Genomic DNA, 22930 nt, shown 5'->3' on the forward strand with positions numbered 1-22930 from the left:
AGATCATCACTATCCTCAAGCAGGCAAAATGGGCTGCCCTTAGTAATGATCAGAAATCTGCATGCTATGCCCTTTGGATTCCTTACCCAGAATTAAGGCACTGAGGATGATATTAGTTACAAAGTTATTTATAGAGTCTCACAGGTTAGGGAGACAAATAAGCATAGAAATCTTATTAGGCAAAGAAAATATAATAATTTAGAGGAAGTAGTTTTTATTTAAGAGGAGTATATTCATATAGAAGAATGTAGTTAAAAAACAACAAATTTCCAAAACCCACTACAAAACCCTTAACTTACCCCAGAAGTGTAAGTACTACATTGTGGAGCACTCTTTTCAGGGATCTTTTCACTTCCTTGTTCCTTAAAGAATAGATTAACGAGTTCAGCATGGGGGAGACGATATTGTTTAATATTTGCATCACAGCACCAAGCAAGGGGTTGGGTACGGGCTGCAGGTAGATGACGATTACAGGCCCATAAGCACAGAGGATGGCAGTGAGGTGTGCGCTGCACGTAGAGAAAGCTTTCTGTCTGCCTTCTGCTGAACGGATTCTCAAAATGGCAATCCCGATGTACGTGTAGGAGACACAAACACTGAACCAAAGAATTAAAGCCAGAAAGCCAACATCAGTAGAACCCACTTTCTGGGCCACGGAACTGTCACCACAAGCCAGGGGTAAGACAGCAGGAATGTCACAGAAGAAGTAGTCCACCTGATTGGGGCCACAGTATGGTAACTGAAAGGTGAAGGAGGTCAGGATAGTGGCGTGAAGACAACCCACCAACCAGGCTCCCATGACCAGACTGACACAGACTCCAGGCCTCATGATGAGCGTATACCTCAGTGGGTGACAGATGGCAACAAAGCGATCATAAGCCATCACGAAATAGAGGCAGCCTTCAGCGGAACCCAGGAAATGATAGAAGAAGAGCTGTGCAGCACATCCCTCATAGGAAATGGCCTGGCTCTGGCCAGAGAGATACAATAACATCTTGGGACAGGTTACAGATGGGAACAACATGTCAAAACCAGACAGGAGTCCTAAGAAAAAATACATGGGGTTGTGAAGACCAGAGGAAGAAACAATTGCTGTAAGGATGAGTAAATTGCCGAGCAGGGTAAAGAGGTAAATGAATGAAAAGATGATGAAGAGCACGGTCTCTAGTCCCTGTGTCTGAGGTATTCCCAGTAGGATAAACTCCTTTAGCTCCGTGTGGTTTCTCATGTTTCTGGATGGGAGGTCTAGATAGAGACAAAATACATGAAAGTATGGATGCGGAGACTGATCTGTGACAGACTCAAGGCCAACAGAATTATTGTCACCAATTTTTCTTCAAACATGATATTGAAATTAAAAATTAAAAATTTTTCCAAAGACATTTAGGGGCTAGTAAAGCAAATTTATGCCTCCATATCTAGAGATACCATACTCTTTAATGAAACAAAGCAAATAAAGCATTAACATGGTGAAGTACTGAATGGGCTAAGAAAACAAGGATTTCAATACTGAACAGATAAACATAATTTAATGAATGTTCCCAATCAATTATTCAACAATAAGTGCCTTAAAACAGACCAGGGTGGAAACCTAATCCTTCTGATTCCCTTCCAGAGCATGTCTACAGTTACTCAGAGACGTGATCAAATACTCTAAATATCCATCTGTGATCATTCTGGGCATCCGCAGCTCTGCTGAGAACAATGGATTCAGATCATGCATCTTAGTCCATGTGATAATTAGAACTAGAATAGTATTATCACAATATACTAATGCAATTGATTTACTTTGTCATTATTGTCTTACAATGTCAAGTCTTGAGGGAGATTCTGCTTGTGGAGGAAAGCCAGTATTCTTCATTTTTTTTTCTATACTACTTTAGTCAGCTCCCAGTTAGAGATCATCTAGACCTGAAGTCCCTTTTTACTTGTGGCTGATGCTGTTGAAGAAAGTGTGTGGCCACTGGGAGGTCCCCTACTCTGAAGTAGCCAATTGTTTACACTGGTATCTTTGCATGCTTCTGAACAATTTCAGTTAAATTCAATGAACCGAGAGGGCTAATAAAATTACCATTGGGGGTGGGGGACAGAATTCTGATATGGAAAGACAAAATTGTTGTGCCAGGAAGATGTGATTTTAAGTCTAGGTTCTTGCTTACTAATTCTGTAACTTTACTAAGTTTTAGTTTTCTTATACCCAAAATAGGCATGGTGTTACAGTCTAAGGATTGTTAAATAGATAAAATGCAATAATGCAGTATGAAGCACCTAATGTGGTGTGTATCATGTTTGGGTACCAAGCCACTGTTACAAACTCCTATACTCTGGGCAAGAGTAAAAACACTCTTGTAATGTAGTGGCTTAATATTTGAGCATGGCTAATGCTAAACAACTCCCAGTTTGGGGGAAGTGTTTAGAAAATAACTCTGGGTACCCAAACCAATGAAGTAGGTCAGGGTACCAAAGTAAAATGTGTCACATGGGAGACTGGAAACCATGCCTTAAATATCTACACTATCCCTTCCATCCTACATATAAGCACCCACCCACTAAGCCATTCAAAGCACAGTAACGTAGAACTCTTGCTAATGCCTGATACCAGTGATGTGCAATGTGACACATGAGACACTTCCGTTGGTTCCAAAGCACAACAAGCATTATTTTCTGTAAGATGCAAACTGACAAAACACTGAAAGCAAAAAAAAATTTATAAGAAATACTTTGTGGAAATAACACCATTTCAGATTGAGGTTTTATTTACCACGTTATTTTTAAAAAATTGTCCTATAACATCAAATACTGTTTTAAAAAAAAATCTTAAACGGTCAAGCTCCTCACTATTTCAAGACCCACAGCCAGACAGGTTTGCAGGTATCATGCACACATGGAACTAAGAATGACCATCCAAGCAGTAATTTAGGATTGCATCCGTAATAGAAATGGATACAGCTTTCCTAGAAGATTCCACTCAGACTGAAGCATTTATTTAGGAAAGAGACAACATGGCATATTAAAAAACAAACAAACAAGCAGGCTTGGATTACAGGCCTTAAGTCCAAGTTCAAGTTGCGATTTTTGGTGATGTGATTAAACTTAAACATCTCCGAACCTCAGCTTCTCATCTTTAAAGAAGCAGAAAGCATTTTCGGCACCAGTAACCTCAACCTTAAGTAATTCGTTGTAAGAACTAGGACACTTTTGAGAGTGAAAGGGGGCATTATAAATAATTAAGGCAGGACAATAAAGGTACACCAGGCAAGTCCCTGCCGAGGCGCTGAGCAGTCTCCTTGGTGTGATGCCCTCACTGTGTCCCACACCATTGTGTTTAGCAAGCACCGCTATAGTTGTAGTCCCTGGAAATGTGGAATGTTCTTATAATTGTGCTTGGCATATAGTGGGTGCCCACTAACTGCTTTGGATTAATTTAGGCAATCTTTACCGCATAGAATTGCTATAAAGATTAAATATGTATGATGATGTTCACAATTTTTTACTTCTTCATTTTTAATTAACTTTATTGGGGTGACAATGGTTAATGAAATTATATAGGTTTCGAGGGTACATTTCTGTGGCACACAATCTGTACATTGCATTGTGTGGCCAGCACCTGAAGTCAAACCTTCTTTCTTCACCATATATTTGACCCCCTTTACCCTTTCCTAACCCCACCCACTTCCCTCTGGTAACCACCACACTGTTCTGTGTTCTATGTTGCTTTCAGTTTTATTTTCCACATATGAGTAAAGTCAGATGATTCTTCACTTTTCTGTCCGGCTTATTTTGCTTAGCATGATATTTTCAAGATCTGTTTGATACATAATATGCTATATAATGGTTAATTATTATATTTGCTATAGTCTCATGCTAAACAACTTGGAAAGTAGTCACTTGTCTTAAGCTTGAATGAGGAGAGACAGGGTAATGTGAGGACAGTATAGTATGGAAGGCTAAACCTTGAGAAATACATTTGAGGAAAAGGAGAAGAAAAAGGAGAAGAAAAAGGAGCAATATAAGAAGAAATATATAGATTTTTCAAAGGATTTCCTCCATGCCATAGAAATATATTTTCTGTATGTTTGGGAATATAGCCAACTAATTGTTTTTTAATCCTAAACGACTGTGTCATGCTTAGAACATGATAGATGCTGAACAAATGATTAATGACCAAAAAAATAAATAAATAAATGCATTTCTACATGCTGTTTGATAGAGTGAATGGAGAAAAGGACACTAGACATTGCATAAAGTGAGAAGGAAGCCCTTAATGGTAATTTCTTCCAACAGTCCTTGCTACCCAGGCTCCAGAGTGGAGTTAAAAATAGAAATTGAGAAGATGAGATATTCTGAGCACTTACGTGGTAAAAAGGGTTATAACTGGCTCAAGTAAGGAAAACAAAACATTATTTCTTCCTTTTCATCTTCAGTTTCTTCTAAAGAGTTGTGGGTCTTTGCATCCCAAATGTCTCTTGTCCTATGTGCCATGGAATTGGACTTGGGTTCTCTAATTGCAGACCCCAAATGGCCTTTTTCATTCAGAATCACACACAGAGAGGATGTTGTACCTCTGATGGCCAACCTGTCACCTAGAAGGATTTCCTCAGTTAGAAGGAAAAACATCTCTTACCTTTGTAATATTTTAAATTACCTTATAGTCCCTCTGGAGCCTGAATTATGATATATCCCAAGACTCAGGGGCCAGAAGCCGTTTGGGCACAGGAGCAATTAAATGCTGGGTGTTGAGACAGTTTGGGAGAAAGTAGTAATCAAGATAATATTTAAAGCTTGCGGGTCCCCCTTGGCCACCCTATTTTTTTTTCTGGGTGAACATCCCATGGAACCCTTGTGTTTTCTATAGCTCTCAGGGATTTGGCCTGCTTAGCTGTCATTTTCCCAGTTTCTTTCTATTTTCTTACCTCTTATAGTTGTGAAGGAAATTGTAACATAAAAAGAGTACGATGTTGGATTCAGAATGTTCTGGTGTAAGGAACACATTTGTTTCTCATTATCTATAAGCTCTCGAGTAGGTCAATGGTCCTCACTGAGCCTTAATATTGTTATTTGTAAAATGGAGTAATGATAGTATTCCATAGGATAGTGCTTATGCACACAATAGGTGCTCCTCTGATTTTTATTAAAATTAGATGGAACACTGACTTGTCTTTATTATTATCATCTTTTCTCCCTACCCCTTTCCTTTTTAATTTTAAGTGAGTTCCCCCCCCCCCACTCTTTTGTCTGTTCGGTTGGTTTAGTTTTGTTTGGTTTTAACTACTAGTAATTATAGAAAAAGAAATGTTGAGTTGTAGGGAACCACTCCTCATGGTTCAGAAAATTGTAGCCCTGGCCTGATCAGGACTGCTGCCGGCATTCTGGCTGTGCTTGTCTTTAAGTCTCAACATAAGACTGTGCGTGGAACATAACCGAAGGCCACTCAGAGGGTTGCCATGGGAATTGGATTTAAAAAGTGCTTATTATGCTTTAGAACTTTGCTTTCTTTATCTATAATATAACATAAACAATCTCTAGCAAGGAATGTATGAAACCTTTCACCTAATGCTAGTGTGACGTCAAGATGTTTGATAGACCCTGACACAGACTGGTCACTGTACCCTCTGTACTAGTACATGTAATCTGTTACTGTCAACTGTAATCATGATGAATCATGATGATTCATGAATCTTGACCTTGTATCTCTCATGTGTATCCTCCTCAATAAAAGGCATGAGGAAGGAAGGTCTAATTTCTGTTCTCCCCTAGAGAGACAGACACCTTTGTTCCTTCAGACATAATAAAGTGTCCTGGGTAAAGTTTGTTCTGCCGTGATCACAAAGCCTCTGCTGGACAGAGCAGCTTCCAACCGAGCCTAGGGTGTGTGAGGCACCTCCGCCTCAGTGAGTAATAAAAACAAAACTAGTATTTCTATAGTTATAAAAAAATATGAGAAGTCTCAGAAATCCTTCTCATAATAATAGCCCATCCTCTATGGAATCTAAAAGACATACAATTTCCAGATTCAAGGGATTTGACCAGGCCAGTCTAAGAAAGAAAAGATGGAACTTACATTTAAAGAGTGCTTACTTATGACAGATGTCTATAAAAATATTATTTTACATACTTCTTCAACACCTATATTAGGTAGGCATTATCAGTCCACATTACAAATGATGGTGGTAGAGGTAGAGATTGAGGCCCAGGTTCTTTGAATCTAAAACTCACAGATGAAATTCTATGGCAGAATCAACTTGATTCTAATATATCATTACCTGGTTCCTGGTTTTCTCTACAGTTTTTGACCTTCTTGGTGAGTAAGGAATTTAAACTCTTGAGCTTGGCCCTGCCTATTTTTTTGCACCGATTTGTGCCTCTGGTTTGCCTAATGCATATTTGCTGTAGTTGGTGATGATTGCTCCTTTTAAGCAATAATCAGCATCTTCTAAGAAATTTCTGCCAAGTAGTTTTGTGATGTTGAACAAACTCAGAAAGAGCCTGGACTGGAGGCTTTGGTAGAAGGAAATGATAGAGATTTATTGAAGGATCTTACAGTTTGTAAACTGGAAACACAGCTAGGCAAAAAAACCAGGAGTGTTCCAGGAAGAAAAAAGAAAGAAAGAAGAAAAGTTAAAAGTCCTTAGAGAAAAAGTACATTTTTTTGAGCGTCATCAGTCCTGCGTTCTTAGCCCTCAGATTGGTCCAGGAGAAGTCATCAGTCAGATGACAGGCAGCGAGGATGGTAAGTGTGAGGTGGTCTGGGCAGGTCTGGTGGACCAGATCATGGGTATGAAGTAATCAGGTGGTCAGGACATGTGAGTCTCCAGGGGGTTGTATATCCAAGCATTGACACAGGACTGAAAAGTTTGAAAAAGATGTAAGTTTGCAGGCTAGTTAGAATAAGAATGCGATCTTTCTTCATGCCTTGCTCTTCATCATGTCGTTGATTTTAGCAGCTTTGTTTAAGTGATCCCAGTTTATATACTCCCTGTCTTCACTGTTCCTCAGTGATGACAGCAATTATTTCTGCCTGAAAGTTAAGCTGTTTGTCTTCCCATGTATACTAGTTGGTACTGGTTTTTAACAGTTCTTAATGTATAGTAGATTTTTTTCAGTCTGTATTACCTATTCTTTATCCATCTATGGTAAGATTCCATTGGGCTCAGTTTTCATGTGATCTCTAGAAACATAAAATTTGCAAGTTACCAGTGATCATACGAAAATGATAACTATTAATTGTAATTGCTATCATGAGTAGGTCAGCTAGAAAATGCTTATAAGACTTGTGTACATTTCTAACGTTTACTCTTTGAAATCTGTCTCACAGTATCTATAGTGAGGAGCAATCGTAAGTCCTATAAGTATATACAACCATCAACATTTATAAGCAGTTATTTATTAATCAAATAATTTTATGCATTTGAGCATTTTATTTTTTGCTTAAAGGTTTATAAGTTTTAAGAAAATGTAAAGGGTCCAAGTACGGTAAGACAATAGGGAATCTTAGATGAACTGCTGTGGAAGCATCAGAGGAGAGAAAGCAGGTGGAACAACAGAAGGAGTAAATGAAACTCCATGTTGATTGAGAACAGCAGTGAATGAGAAAATGAGCAAAACACCTCATAAAAAGCCTGTTTCTAACCAGTGATAATGTTCTATGTGGTAACACAAATAGCTTTTAGTTCAGGAAGGGCAATATCTCTCAGAAGAACTGGCTGAAAATGAGCAGCATTCTCTGCACAGCATACACTGACATCACTTGGGGCATTAGAGTTACATTGGTGGGTGCGGAATAAGTGGCATACTGTTCTCATTGTGCACAGACCTTTTTCCATTTTATGCAAATATACTTTTAATATTCAAAAGAAGATCGTTTCCTTAAACCTTTACACTTTTTATCGATTATAATTAGGTAGGATAAGAATTGTGTGGCACAGAGCCCAAGTAACTGCTACAAATCATAGGAAAATGTTAACTCCCCTTAGTGACAATCTATGCTAATAGAGCAATTCCAACCCATGAAAGCCTCTGGGATTTAGGGTTCTTTTTTGGTTTCTTTTCTATTCTTATGAATTATCACCATAGTCCTCCTGGTCCAAAAGGCTCAGAGTACATCTGCATTCCCGCCACTGAGCAGGAAGAGGGGAAGTGGAGGGGAGGACATACTCTTGTCTCTGAAAAGTGTGATGACGTGTTGCACAGAGTTTCTTGTGTCCTGTGGGCCAGATGTAGAATAAGGTCACACCTAGCTTTAAGGGAAGCTAGGAAATCTCTTTATTCTGAATGACCATAAACTTGCCTAAACTTGTGCTGAACTTGAGAATCAGTTTTGGAGAATACTTAGCAACATTTAGTTGCAAGAACAGATTTTCGGGTGCAGATACCTAATCTAAAGTAGCCTCTATTTATCCTCTATTATACTACATGTTTTATTTTCTTAATCACTTTTACTACCGGATAATTATTTATTTATTTGCTTATTAAGTATTTCCTTCCCCTGCAACGTAAGTTCCAGGTGGGTAAAACTTTCTGCCTTGTTGCCATAATACCAAGCTCTAGGACAAAGCCTTGCATATAGTAGAAGTCTGACAAATACGTGTTGACTAAAAAATGAATTATATACTTCTCTTTCAAAAGTTTGATCATTGGATTCATTAAGTATTTGTATGAAAAGAATAAAATTATTCATTGTGCTTAAACAAAATGTGAATAAACAGTAAAAATGCATTCATATTTTTAATAGCTATAAAGGTCTGTTTAATTGTATATATTGTGCTAGCTTCAGAGACTTTTCATATAATCGCTCTTCCAATAACCAACATCATATGTGTGTTTCCTGATTCATACATATGAGCTTTTTTCCAACCACGCTGCCATGCCTGATCTGTGGCAGGCTTCTAGTTATAGCGTCTTTAGCTCAGCTGGACCAGGTGATGAACTCTGCCCGCTTTTTCAACTTCTCTCTGCTGTTGCCCAGAATTTTTAGCCAACAGACAGAAGTTACAATCGGAAGACATAATACCAGATGTGGTTTCTACCAACATAAAAGAATAATTCCCCTTCACAGTGAGTTTGATACTGCAAAGAACATGGTTCTAGGGCCTAATACTGACAAAATGGAATGTGTGATTATATTGTGCTTTATTCGTGTGTTTGTGTGTGTATGTGTGCATGTGCGGGTATATGTGTGCATGTCCATGTGTGTATGTGTGTGTGTGTGTAGGGGTTCACTTTCACATCTATTAAGATCCACTGTATTTTTAAAAACAACCCCAGGAGCTGTAGGTATGTCCTTATCTCCATTTTACAGACAAGAAAACAAAGTCAAAGAGAGTAAATGTGCCACAATGAATAAATTGCAGAGACCAAAATTTACCTGAGCCGTCAATACATACATTCTTTCCGCTATACAGATTCTCAGCAGCAATATGCCTTTCTTTGAGCCTCAGATTTAATAGGTCATAGGGAGCTTCACTCTTCGTGTCCCTGAGGCAGGAAATTGAGCACAGATATTCTCAATTACCTACACTGTTACCCACCAGAACTAAGTTTAAGGTCCTGATGAAAAACCCATAAGTGACGCATGACTGGAAGACCTGATTCGTATGGCAATGCCTTGGCTCCTCACCCGCCCCGCCCCCCCCCAGCTCCAGTATACAGTCCCTTGGTAATTAAGTCTATTACAGAAATATGTAGTTTTTGATGTCGTTGCTATGTTACTATTACAGCATTTTCAGTTGGAAAAAAAATCCCTTCCCTTTGCCTGTCCTCTGATTGTCTCTGAGCCTAGACCAGGCAAAGAAAAAGGAAAAAATGTCTCGGGGTTGAAGAACTTTCTTTTGATCCAGAGAAAAGCGAATGTTAGAACTTTTGTTTAGGAACTTCTCCTCGAGCCCTTAGTCTTGCGGTCGCTACTTTATAACCGGTCCCTAGCAGTGGGCGGGTTTTCCGGGAAATTTTGACTGCAGTGTTTTCATCGGGTGACTCAGAAGCTCTGGACAAGCGATACCCGGTGGAAGGTAGGCTCGGGGCTGGGTCCCACGCCTCGTCCCCGAGGACAGAGACCCGCGCATTCTGACTCCCCTTCCCCGTCTCCAGGTCTCTGGGGCATTGTTTTGACTGCAAGCCCACGGGTGGCCCAGACTTTAGTCCTGGTGTGCGACCCCCGATGCCCCGAGGGTTCCTGCGGGTGTGGCCGGTTAGGGGAGTCTGCTGGGGCTGGAAGTGGGAGTAGCCGTTTCCGAATAACCTCAAAGCCCCTTTCCTTCTCTTCTGCTTCTCTGTCATTCGTCTTCTCTCTTTCTCCCTCTCCCTGTCCCTCTTTCCTACGGGCAATCGGTGTTTCCTCAGTTTTATGGCATTGGATGCTGTGTAAGTGGAGCTTCAAGCCCCCCTCCCTCCCCCCATCCGGATGGGATTGCAGCCCCGAAACCCTTGTGTATGGAAATTCAAGGGGCCAGCGCAGATCCCTTCTGTTAACGCCTGGGCGCTGAAGCTAGGAGGGAAGAGGTGAAAGTGCTATCACTCCTAGCTCCACTGCCACCCAGATCACTTCCGTGGCTGCACCCTGGGTTCCGCGCCCGCCCTCGGCAACAGGCTGCAGGGAGCGACCGCGGCGCCACCCAGCGCCTGGCGCCCGGCCCTCCCAGCTGCCTCCTGTTCCTGGCCCTGAGCTTGCTCTGCCGTGGTGGCCAGTCTGCCTACCTGTTGCTATTGATTGCATTTCTGAAATGCTGCCCTGAAGGAAGAAGGCTAGTTCTGACCCAGCAGGGTTTGTACTGGGAAGGGCGGAGGAGCAGGTGCAGAATAGCACATTCCCCCCCGGAGGGATTTGTTCTGGGGCTGGAATCCGGAAAGAATCCCCTTTCTTGGCAGGAGACGCCCTCTGCTCCGTGTCTTCACCTGAAAGCCGCCCTTGGTGAGTACGGCCCAGAGTGACAGATCTGGTTGGTCTGCCGTTTCTTCAGCTCTTGCACCTGTCCGTCCTGGTCTTCTGCTTGAAGCCCCCGCTGGTGTTCCTGGGATCCCTTCCCTCCCCCAGCCCCAGCACACTTTACCGGAGAACTTACCCCAAACACGTGTGTGCACGGAAACGCTTCTCCTGAGCGCCCCCCCCCCCCCCCAGCCACTTATGCAACAGACACAAAACAAAAATCCTGACCTTTCGGCGCTGGTTTGTAGGTGTGGGGCGTGGTGTATAAGACACACCATTGCTATCAGATGGGTGAGCAATGTGGCCCTTGCTCTGGGTTGGAGCAGGGTGAGGTGTTTTACTGGTTATTGGGATGAGCGCCGAGGGCCTAGAGATAGTCATGCCAAAAGCTTCAGAATCCTTGAGGTGGGGTGGGCGTTGTCCTGGGAAGGAAAATTACTTTTCTTGAGAGCCCACATGTTTTCTGGCCTGTAGGTTCTTGAATGAAAGTTTGGGTTCCCAGTGACCCATCTGCCCCTGGGGCCCTGGATTAGTTTTACTTGTCTTCAGCATTCTTTGTGTACCAAGCAATTAGATTTTGTCTCCTTGATGTTTATTTTCAGTAAAAAATCCCCCTAATTGGTGCTGGAGATTGTGGCTCAGGTCAGCCTTTGACCGACAGGGAGGGGTACGCTCACAGATGACTCAGTTCAGAATGGTTGCAAAGCAGTTTCCAGTGATAATAGGGCCGATGACTAGGACCAGAGTTACCTGTTGATTCTTTAGATACAAATGTTGTAATGTAAGTTTTAATCTATATGCATACATTTTTTGTTGCCATATTACATGAAATGGTTGTTTAAGATAATAATTTGGAAGGTATGTTTAGGATGGCCTGATTTAAAATAGAGGACATCTTGAATATATGCTATATTAATATCTTGGACCGAGAAAAGAAACAGAGCTTTCAATTATAAACCCCCAAAAGAAAAGGCATGAGGTAAGTTATCGAAGCTGCAGGGGTCCATTTTAGATCAGGCAACTTCTTATATACAGGTCTCTGAATAGCATGATCCAGAGTAACAGCCAAGGTCCATTAACAATAGTAACAAAAACATTACTCATGTCTATTATTGATTAAATGCTTCCTGTAGGCCAGGCACCATTCTAGAAACTTCATGTCTATTAATTCATATATGCATATACCGTGTGTAGGTATTACGATTTTCATTGTAGAAAGAATACTGAGGTTCAGAGGGGTTGAGTTAACCATTTGTTGGATATATGTAAGGAGTGGCATCATAAATACACTTCCAATAAAGTGGACTTGGTGTTTGAACTAGCCTTAGTATTTGTTTAGCAGGTACTTAGTGACTTTTACAGCTGTCAACCTGGGCCTGGCATTTATAAGAAGCCTTACTAGTGGCTTTTTGTCCCCTTCTTTTCAGCTTCTCTTCATTCCTATTTCTATCATTAACCTCTGGATATATTTTTTAAGTATATTTTATTTATTATGCTATTACAGTTGTCCCATTTTTTCCCCTTTGACTGCATCTGCCTGGTACTCACTTTCCCTCTATCAATCCCACCCCCCTTAGTTCATGTCCATGGGTCATGCATTTAAGTTCTTTAGCTTCTCCCCTTCCTTTACTGTTCTTAACATACGCTTGTCTATTTTGTACCTACCAGTTATGCTTCTTCATCCCTGTACTTTTTCCCTCATTCTTTCCCTTCTCCTTCCCCATTGATAATTGTCCATATGGTCTTCATATCTATGATTCTGTTCCTGTTTTAGTTGTTTGCTTCGTTTGTTTTTGTTTATATTTTTTTATATTCGGTTGTTGATAGTTGTGAGTTTGTCATTTTACTGTTCATAGTTTTGATCATCTTTTTCTTAAATATGTTCCTTTAATATTTCATATAATAAGGGCTTGGTGATGATGAGCTCCTTTAGCTTTACCTTGTCTGGGAACCACTTTATCTGCCCTTCCATTCTAAATGATAGCTTTGTTGGGTAGAGCAATCCTGGTTACAAGTCCTTGCTTTTCATCACATTGAATACTTCTTGCTAGCCCCTTGCCTGCAAAGTTCCTTTTGAGAAATCAACTGATAGTCTTCTGGGAACATCTTTGTAGGTAACTCTGCATTTCTCTAGATACCTTTAACATTCTCTCTTTATCTTTAACCTTTGGCATTTTAATTATGATGTGTCTTGGTGTGGTCTTCTTGGGTCCAACTTGTTTGGGACTCCCTGTGCTTCCTGTATTTGTATATCTATTTCCTTTGCCAAATAAGGGAAGTTTTCTTTAATTATTTTTTCAAATAAAATTTCAATTTCTTGCTCTTCCTCTTCTCCTTCTGGCACCCCTATGATTTGGATGTTGGCACTTTTGGAGATGTCCCAGAGTCTTCTTATTCGCCTTGTTTTTTGTGAATTCTTATTTCTTTATTCGGTACTGGTTAACTGTTTATTTCTTCCTTATTTCCAAATCATTGATCTGAACCCTGGCTACCTGCCCTTCACTATTCGTCCCTGTAGATTTTTCAATACTTCACTTAGTTTAGCCTTCATTTCTTCTCTGATGCATTTGTCATACTCAGTGAGTTCTCTGAGCATCATTATCAGCAGTGTTTTGAACTCTTCATCTGTTAGGTTGGCTATCTCCATTTTGCTTAGTTCTGTTTCTGGAGTTTTGATCTGTTCTTTCCTTTGGGCCATATTTCTTGGTTCCCTCAATTTGGCAGCTTCCCTGTGTTTGTTTCCTTGTATTAGGTAGAGCTGCTCTGACTCTCTGTCTTGGTGCACCTGTCACGTTGTAAGGGTGGAGCCTTAGGTATTGGCCAGGGTGGGGCAACCTGTTTCACCCCTTTGTGGCACTGTACGTGGGGTAGAGGTCAGAGAGGGAACAATGCTGCTTGCTCAAGACTCACCCTGTTTCCAATCACTACACCCACTTTCCATATGCGAATGGTGCCCCTCTAGCTGTTGCCCTGGTGATGGTTCCCAGAGTAGGTGGATTTTATATGTATTGTAGGACCAGGGGAGCTCTCTAAGCAAACTCTTCTGAGAGACTGGCAATATCTTCCACTGCCCCAACCTCCGCTGGCTTTCATCAGAAGCTATGAGGCTTTATTTTCCTAGAGCTGGAAACCTGGGCTATGAGGTCTGGCCTAGGGCTGGGATTGATCCCCAGGTGTCCCTCCTGGCTTTTATCTGTCACACATGAATGTGGGACCACCCGTTCTTCCAGCCACTGCCTTGCTGCCACCTCATCATTGCCACACCATGTCTTCTCTGCCCTGACTCCTCATCTCTGCCCCTCCTTCCTGTCTGGATGAATATTTCTTTAAATCCTTGATTGTTGTACTTACATACAGTTCACTTTTCTGGAAGTTCTTGTTGCTTTTTGTTTTGAGGTTAGTTGTGATGCTTCTTATGGTTGTGCGAGGAGGCAAAGTGTATCTACCTATGCCTCCACTTGGCTGGAAGTCAACCCTCTGAACATATCTTTATGCCAGAGAGGAGTACATAGGGTGCTGGTGTTTGAGTAGGTAATACCCAACATGAAACTCTATTCATGATGTGTCTTTTCCACAGTAACCCTGTGCCACCATGGTGTGTTCCTGTGGCCTACTAACGCGCCAAAAAGTGCCAGGTAAGCCTGACTCGTGAGTCTTACTTGCCATTGCAGCTTTGGCACCTAGCACAATGCCTGGCCTGCAGGAGACATTCTATTAAACGTTACTGAACTCTTAAATTCTGGTCTTTTTCCAGTTCCACTGAAGAGCATCTCTGTGAACTTATCCATTTGTGAGTTTGTGGCTGGCGTGTCTGCTACTTTAAACTATGAGAATAAAGAGGAGGTTCCTTTGGAGGCCTTCTTTGTTTTCCCTATGGATGAAGACTCAGCTGTCTACAGCTTTGAGGCCCTGGTGGATGGGAAGAAAATCGTGGCAGAATTACAGGACAAGATGGAGGTACTAGGGATGAGTACATTATCTCTTTCTTTCTTTTCTGTAATGCACACTCTTTAAGATCTCTATCAAATGCAACATCACAGAAGTGCAGATATTGAAAGCTTTGTCTTCCACTCCCCTCTAAATGAGCCTTTCCTAAAACTATTGGAGGGAAAAATCAATCAGAAGAACTCAAAGTACAGCTGTGAACTTGGCAAGCCAATCAGTCTCACCCCTCCAGACTCTTTCCTGTGCCACTCACCCCCTGATCAGACATGTCACTTTGATACCATCTTTCTCTCCTTGGTCTCCTTAGGCCCATGCCAATTATGAGGAGGCCATTAGCCAGGGTCACCAAGCCTTCCTCTTGGAGGAGGACGAGTTCTCCAGAGACATCTTCTCTTGTAATGTGGGGAACCTGCCCCCTGGCTCGAAGGTGGCAGTCACCCTGAAGTATGTGCAGGAGCTGCCCGTGGAAGCAGATGGGGCCCTGCGCTACGTGCTCCCAGCCATCCTGAATCCTCGGTACCAACTCTCTGGTGAGTATCCTCTTCCTCATATAGTAGTGGTGGGTGGCACAATTGGGAAGCCCCCACCAGGTTGTAGGGGTGCTCAAAAGTGTGGGAAGGGAAAACACCACTGAGGTAACTTTTTGTAGGACGGTCTGAGGACAGTTGCCTTAAAATGAAGATTCCTGCAGTCCCTTTGGAGGATGTGCCCTACACACTCAGCATGGTTGCCGCCATCAGTTCCCAGCACGGCATCGAGAGGATCCAGAGCAACTGCCCCTTGAGTCCCATTGAGTACCTTGGAAATAAGACTTCTGCTCAGGTACTTGATAAGAGAAAACTATTGTTGCCAGCACCCCTATTCTTGGGTCTTGATTTTCCTAAATAGCCAATCTTTCTTAAATATTCCTTACTTTTCCCAATTAACTGAGAGGGAATCACACTGAGCTCCTTCTTTATCCCCATTTGGTCTCCAGAGCCTCCTGTCCATTCTTGCCAACAGTGATAGTTCTAACATGGATTCTTTGCCTGTTCCCAACCCAGATTTCCTTGGCTGATGGACACAAATTTGATCGAGATGTGGAACTCCTGATTTACTACAGTGAGGTGCATACTCCCAGTGTAGCTGTGGAGATGGGACAACCTACAGCAAAGCCAGGTATTTTCTTCTGTCCTTTGCAGGTACCTCTTAGGGGGTAACTCTTGTTTTGGAAGTATCCTTGGATTAACCTCACTTTTTTTTCCAGTAGTGGGTAAGAAACTGAAATAGCTTACACTATGGCATAGCTATGTATAGCTTACACAAAAATGGTTCAGTTCAGTGAAGATCATGTGACTATCTATAGGCAAATTTAAGTAAATGAGTAGATAATTGGACAAAGAACATGAAATAGAATCCACAAGGGAAAACACAGCTAGTTTATAAACATGTGACAGTAATCAGTATCTACAAGTGTAAATTAAAATTCAATAAAAATAATGATGTGAACTTTTTACTTTTCAAGTGACCAAAGATTTCCAAGTTCTTGTAAAGCCTCATGTTTTAAAAGGTGTGGTGAATTTTGGACCCCTGTAGATTGCTTTTAGGAAGATAATGTGGTATCAAAGTTTTGAGAAGAAATTTGGCCATATGTGTCAAAATGAATATTCATTTTGGTAATTCCAATTTTAAGACTCTCACCTAAGGAAATAAATTTAAATGTAAGTAAAAAATACACTAAAATGTCCAGTGTTGTGTGTTTCTTTTTTAACAATTTTATTTATTTATTATTTAGTTATTATTGTTTTAGAGAGAGGGGAAAGAAGAAGGTGAGGGAGAAAAACATCACTGTGCGGTTGCCTCTCACGCGCCCACAACTGCGGACCTGACGTGCAACCTAGTCATGTGCCCTGACTGGTGTCCTCTGTCATTTTAATAATATTACATATTAGTAAATTATCAGAATGTCTTACAGTAATTAAGTTCACTATGTTAGGATTACTTGATGAGTTATGCAGCTACCAAAATAATATATATTGACAGATTGAAATAATATGGAAAAAAAGGCTTCCACAAAATGTTAAGTAAAAGAAAAGCAAGTAATATAGATTACTAAAAGAAAATAACCTATGGATTAAGAAAAACATTTAAAACCAGAGGAAATATGCAAGTATTAATTGTGATTAGATTAAGACTAAGTTTACTTTCTTAATTTCTTGTTTTATCTAATATATACCTTTTATTGATTGATTCATCACACTGACATGTAATCTCACCTAGAGTTCTCTTTTTGTCTTCTTTTTATTGTGGTAAAATTTATGTAACATAAATCTTAATATTTTAAGTAAACAGAAACTAATAATTTGGCATAATTTCATAATATTTAAAATCTATAAAATTTGGATAACATACATTTTACCATTATAATTATTTTTAAGTATATAGTTCTCTTCCCTTAAGTGTGTTCACCTTGTTGTGTAACCATCACCACCATCCATCTTCAGAGCTTTTTTTTTTAATTTCTCTTTTTACTGTTCTATTACAGTTGTCTCAAATCTCCCCCCTTGTTCTGCACTGTCCTGTGCTCCCCCCGCCGCCATCTTCAGGGCTTTCTAATCTTACCCTAGTTTCTTAATTTCTAAGACTAAGGTTAGTTTCTTATTACGTTTAGTTTTTAAATTTCTTTAAATTGTTTTATTTTCTAAATTTTTCTTAATATATATTTACTTTTTCTTTTGATTATAACTGACAGAGCACACATCAGTCTGTTGCTCTCTTGGGGCTTCCTGGGTCGCATGTCCCCGATTGCAGAGACCCTGACACGTAACTGGGGGGGTACTGACCCTTCTGAAGCATTGTCCACTTTGGTGGAATGGAAGCGTCCTTGGGGACCATCACAGTGAAAACGCTGTCTGGGGTTTGGCTCGTATTTCTGTAACTATTGCTGCTCTAAAACAATTACCTATAGTTGGTCTTCAATCGGCCATTTTTATATCTCATTGTGAAGTTTTGGTTGAGGTAGCCTCACGCTTGAGTTCACAGATCGGAACTCCTTTGTTTGTCCTCGTTTGTTCACCCACTGTTTCCTTGGGGCAAGCGGTCCATGCTACTCCTGTTGGAGGGGGTCCCAGCCTCAGCTGCGTGTGCTCCCCGCTCTGCACGCTCTGTCTTCCACATCAGTTACCTGGGTTTGTCCTCTCCTTTTACAGAACTCCCCTTTGTGTGCCCATGAAATAATCCCACCACAGTGACCTGATTTTTAGTAAAGATTATTTTAATCCACCCGAAAGCTTTTTTTTCTTTCTCCCATTTATTTATTTATTTTTAATATGCTTTATTGATTATGGTGTTACAGTTGTCCCAATTTCTTTTCCCTCTGTTCCCCTCCACCCAGTGACCTCCCCTCCTTCTACTTGTCCCCCCCCCTTAGTCCATGCCCATTGGTTGTGCATATAGTTCTTCTCAACATCCTCCTGTCTACTCCACTCCCTCCTACTATGCTTCTTAATTCCTGTACCAGCTCCCTCCCTTTCCCTTCTTCCTCCTTCGAACTGACCTCCCCCCAATATGTTCCCCATACCTATAATTCTTATCACACTCTCATTGCCTATTTAGTCTGCCTTTGTTTCAATTCCCTAGTTCCTGTTGTTGGTTGTTGTGATGCAGTTTTCATTTTAATGTTCATAGTTTTGATCCTCTTTCTCCTAAACAAGTCTCTTTACATTTCATATAACAGTGGTTTGGATCTGATGAACTCTTTCAGTTTTACTTTGTCCTGGAAGCACTTTCTCTGTCCTTCTATTCTGAATGACAGCTTCGCTGGATAGAGTAATCATGGTTGTAGGTTTTTGCTTTTCATTACTTTGAATATTTCTTGCCAGTCCCTTCTTGCCTGCAGAGTTTCTTTTGAGAAATCAGCTGACAGTCTTATTGGGACCCCTTTGTATATAATTCTCTTTTTCTCTCTTTCTGCTTTTAAGATTCTCTCTTTAGCCTTAATTTCTGACATTTTAATCATAATGTGTCTTGGTGTGGTTCTCCCTGGGTCCAGTTTTTCTGGAACTCTCTGTGCTTCCTGGACCTGTAAGTCTATTTCCTTCCCCAAGTTAGGAAAGTTCTGCTTCATTATTTTTTCACATAATTTTTCCATTTCTAGTTCTTCTTCACTTTCTGGCAACCCTGTGATTCGGGTGTTGGCCTGCTTATAGCTGTCCCATAGATTTCTGATCCTCTCTTTATTTTCCTCACTTCTTGTTTCCTCTTTCTGCACTGGCTGACTGTTTCTTCCCTATGTTCCGATTTGTTGATTCGATCCCTCGTTTTCTTTCCCTCACCACTAGTTTTGAATGTGTTTTTGTTCATTTCAGCAGTACTAGCCTTCATTCCTTCCCTGTCTTGTTTAAGATCTGCTGTTATATCTGTACGCACTTTTATAAGCAAAGCTCTGAACTGTGCCTCAGAAAGATTTCCTATCTGCTTCTTTTTTAGATTAGAAATTTGCTATTTGGTCAGCTGCGTCACTGGGATCTCTATCATGATCTGTGCCATCCTGAACAATTTTGTGTTTACCTTTGCTTGCTGGGCAGGGCTGTCGTACCTCCTACGCTATAGGGGGTGGAACCCTGTGCATGTGTCACTACCGGGCGTTTTCTGTGGGGTTGGGGAGTCCAAGATGGATGACTGCCATTCAATCTGCACTGAGAGACTGGGAGCCTCCTCCTCCATCCCCACCCCCACGGGGCCTCACAGTCCAAGGCAATGAGGGTCTACCTTCCCCAGCTTTGGAATCGCAAGCTGACAGGTCTGGTCTGCAGCCAGGGGTGCTCCCCAGGAGCTTCTCACCTCCCATAAATATGGGTGTCTGTGCTTACCTCTTTCTCACCTCCACTGTGGACAGCGCAGATTGACCTCTCATCCCTGGCTTCGCCCCTCCTACCTGCCCGGGTGAGCACCACTTCTTTATACCTTCATACTTTGGAATCCATTTATTTTCTGGAACTTCTGGTTATTGCTGGTTTTGTGGTAGTTGTATTCCTTCTTAGTTGTGGGGGGAGACAAAGCATGTCAGTTTAGGCCTTCAGCTTGGCCAGAATTCTCCTGTGTTTGTTTGCTTCCATGTCCCAGGCAGAGCTGTCACTCCTGTTACGTTGTAAAGGGTGGAGCCTTAGGTATTCGTCAGTAACCGATGACCTGTTTCACCACATTGTGGCGCTGTATGCGAGGGAGGAATCTGAAAAGGAACAATGTCACTTACCCAGCACTCGCCCCTTTTCCAGGCACCTCTCCCACTTCTGCTCGGGACTGGTGCCCCTCTAGCTGCTGCCCTGGCCATCGTTTCCAGTGTGGGTGGGTCTGCAGATGTTCTAGGTCCATGGGGGCCCTTTAAACAAGCAAACTCTCCTGAGACCAGAAGTTTTTGCCTCTGTCCCAACCCCCACTGGTTTGCACAGTCAAAAGCAATGAGGCTTGATTTTCCCCGGAGGTGGGACAGTGAGCTGCTCCTGTGAGAAGCTGGGAATGCTCCCCAGGTGTCCCTCCTGACTTTTTAAAATGTGTGACTGCACTTTCTGCCGGCCTGCTGCTGTTGCTGCTGCTGCCAGCACTACACCGTGTCTTCTCTGCCCCAGCTCCGCCCCTCCTACCTGTCAGGGTGATTATTTCTGCTTTATATCCTTGTTTGCTGGACTTTCATGCACTTTGATTTTCTGGAACTTCTGGTTGTCTCTAGTTTTGAAGTAGTTGTATTCTTTTTTAGTTGTGGAGGGAGACGCAGCATGTTTGTCTACACCTCCATCTTGGTGAGAAGTTCGCCAGAAAAAATTTTAAAACGTTGCCTTTTAGAAGGCAAGGATTGAGGTCTCAATTCCCGTCCTTCCAAGTACTTCTGTCGACCCCTTTGCAGATTTCCTCATCTGTCCACTGTGACCAGCTGTGTAGACCTGGGGGCTTCAGGGGTAGCCTTCATGAGTCTTGTATTTCCCCTGCAGCAGGGCCTCTCACGTCATGTATTTGGTCAAGATGGCTTGCTATTCATATCTATACAGAGAAGTAAATGACAGCTGGCACCTTGCTCACTAAAACCATCTAGAGTTCTGCCAAATGAAACGTTCCTCTACGTCAGGGGTTCCCAACCCCCGGTACTAAGCCTCCAGTGAAGTTCACATCACCTCGGCCGCCTCCTGTCTCCTCACGCCCCTTATGGTGGGAGAGCGAGTGAAGCTCACCTCCACTCTGCCTCAGCTCCCCTCCTGTCCCCCAACTCCTTCCACTTTGTGAAATTGCAAAATAGGCTTTTTAAACTTAGAATGTACTAACCATATTAAGAACGTGATTTAAAATATGTGTTTACAATTTAATACAAATAATTGTATCAAAAACTTTAATTTTATGAAACTAAGAGCTTACTCTGAATTGAGCCCTAGGTTGAGTTCCTTAAGTGAATTATGTCACTTAATTCTTAAAATAATCTTGGCGTAGTTATTACTACCTTGATTCTTTAGATCAATAAACTCAAGCTAGCAAGTAGAAAGCTAGGGTTCAAAATCCTCATTTAAAATTGAGGAAGCACAGACTTGGGGACTTGAAAATAACTTGAGCCAAGCCTAAAGTTTGTGTTCTAGTAGATATCACATCTGTAGTGCTGACTGGGCATCTGGCAGTGTTCTACACAGTTTAGCAATGCCAGCTCACTATTCTCAAGGTGGCCCTTCTCACCTGTCAGGTCCGTGCCCCAGTCACTGACCCTCTAGACCCAGTGGTTTTGCTGAATGGAAAGGAATCTACCTTGCCCATAAAGAAAAAGATACTCAGCCACTGTATATCCAGAGATATGGATTATGTAAAAGTTATCCTTGAATCAGTGTACTCTCACGTATTTGCTGAGGCTCACTCGTTTTACTTGGAAGCAGCTTGGTTATTGCAGTGCTCTCTGGGTAAGAGAGTCAACTGAGTCAGTCCTGTAGTCACACTGACTCCCAGGGCTACTGAGCATCTAAACCTGCATCCTGGGATGACTATAATATAGTTAGGATACTGTAACCAGATTCTGTGTCTTATATTCTCTGAACTGTTAAACTGGAGTTGATATAAACCAGCCATTCTCATTACATCTCTACCTTAATAAAAGCATTTCAGTTCAAGCCTCAGTTTTCGCTTGCTCCTCAAAATAAAATCATAACCATGGCTTTGACAAGCTGGTGACATAGACCAGCTCCCATCATCTCCTCCATACTATGTTTGGGTGATACTATTATTGTTTCAACATACATCCCTGTGCTTCTCTTGTTCTGGAGAGTATCAGTCAGTGCGCCATACCCCAAGCAGATGGACTCTCCTTGGTGTGTGTGACATACACTTACACTCCCAGCTTCTGTAAATTGTCAACAAAAGGGTTATCCACATGACCATCATTTCTTTAAAGCTGTAACTAAAGACTTAAACAAGGTCCCATGTGATAAATTTCCCATTGATTTGACTCGAAGAGAATTGTTTCTCTGCCAATATGTGAGGCCGATCCTTCTGGCAAATGTTGAAACCACTTAATGTATTTCATTAATTTTTCTACCTGCTGGGAAACTTGCATCCAATTATAGTATTTTAATCATCGCTTGTTCCTGGTAAACTACCTTCTTTCCTCTTTAATATCTATGTTGCTTCTGTGAGAAATGCTCACAATAAAAACACTGGGACAGAGGAGTTCAGCAGCAAATGAGGCATTTGTTTATTCACGGGTGGGCAGAGCCGGGCACAGCCAGCCAGGGGCATGCACGCCCGAGTAGAAAAAGCCAACTGGTTTTATCCTAATGGGAGTAGCCCACCTTCCCTCCTCCCACCCCCTCCTTCTCCTTCTCTGTTTTTCCATGCTGGATACTCTGGAGTTACAACTAATGTGATTAACTAAGTTAACTGAGGGTAGTAGTTAACTAAGAGTAATCTGGTTATAGGTCTGTCTCTAGCTCTGTTGAGATTCCCTAACTTGTTTGCTGAGTTGTCTAGCTCCATTTCCCATTTCTCTGTGTTTGGTGATGAATATCCTCCCCGCTTTGATCTCAGGGACATTCGTGATGAGCTTCAGAATATCATTTC

At 41.7% G+C, this 22930-nt stretch overlaps 2 protein-coding genes across 2 annotated transcripts in view; one reads left to right on the plus strand and one right to left on the minus strand.

Moving 5' to 3' along the window:
- Nucleotides 1–295: 295 nt before the first annotated feature.
- Nucleotides 296–1228, minus strand: LOC149997318 (olfactory receptor 10N1-like). Its single transcript, XM_090257470.1, has one exon. The coding sequence runs from the start codon at nucleotides 1226–1228 to the stop codon at nucleotides 296–298; it is 933 nt and encodes a 310-aa protein (XP_090113596.1).
- Nucleotides 1229–10904: 9676 nt separating this feature from the next.
- Nucleotides 10905–22930, plus strand: part of LOC149997319 (von Willebrand factor A domain-containing protein 5A-like) — a 32334-nt gene continuing 20308 nt past the window's right edge. Inside the window, exons 1-6 of the mRNA XM_090291017.1 lie at nucleotides 10905–10966; nucleotides 14499–14556; nucleotides 14676–14878; nucleotides 15174–15396; nucleotides 15516–15688; nucleotides 15910–16024. Coding sequence (XP_090147143.1) covers nucleotides 14514–14556; nucleotides 14676–14878; nucleotides 15174–15396; nucleotides 15516–15688; nucleotides 15910–16024 — 757 coding nt within the window. The 5' untranslated portion in view covers nucleotides 10905–10966; nucleotides 14499–14513. The remainder of the gene's footprint in view (nucleotides 10967–14498; nucleotides 14557–14675; nucleotides 14879–15173; nucleotides 15397–15515; nucleotides 15689–15909; nucleotides 16025–22930) is intronic.

This window comes from Furipterus horrens, unplaced genomic scaffold (genome assembly GCF_987537825.1).
Source record: "Furipterus horrens unplaced genomic scaffold, mFurHor1.1.pri manual_scaffold_11, whole genome shotgun sequence".
Taxonomy (NCBI): Eukaryota; Metazoa; Chordata; class Mammalia; order Chiroptera; family Furipteridae; genus Furipterus; species Furipterus horrens.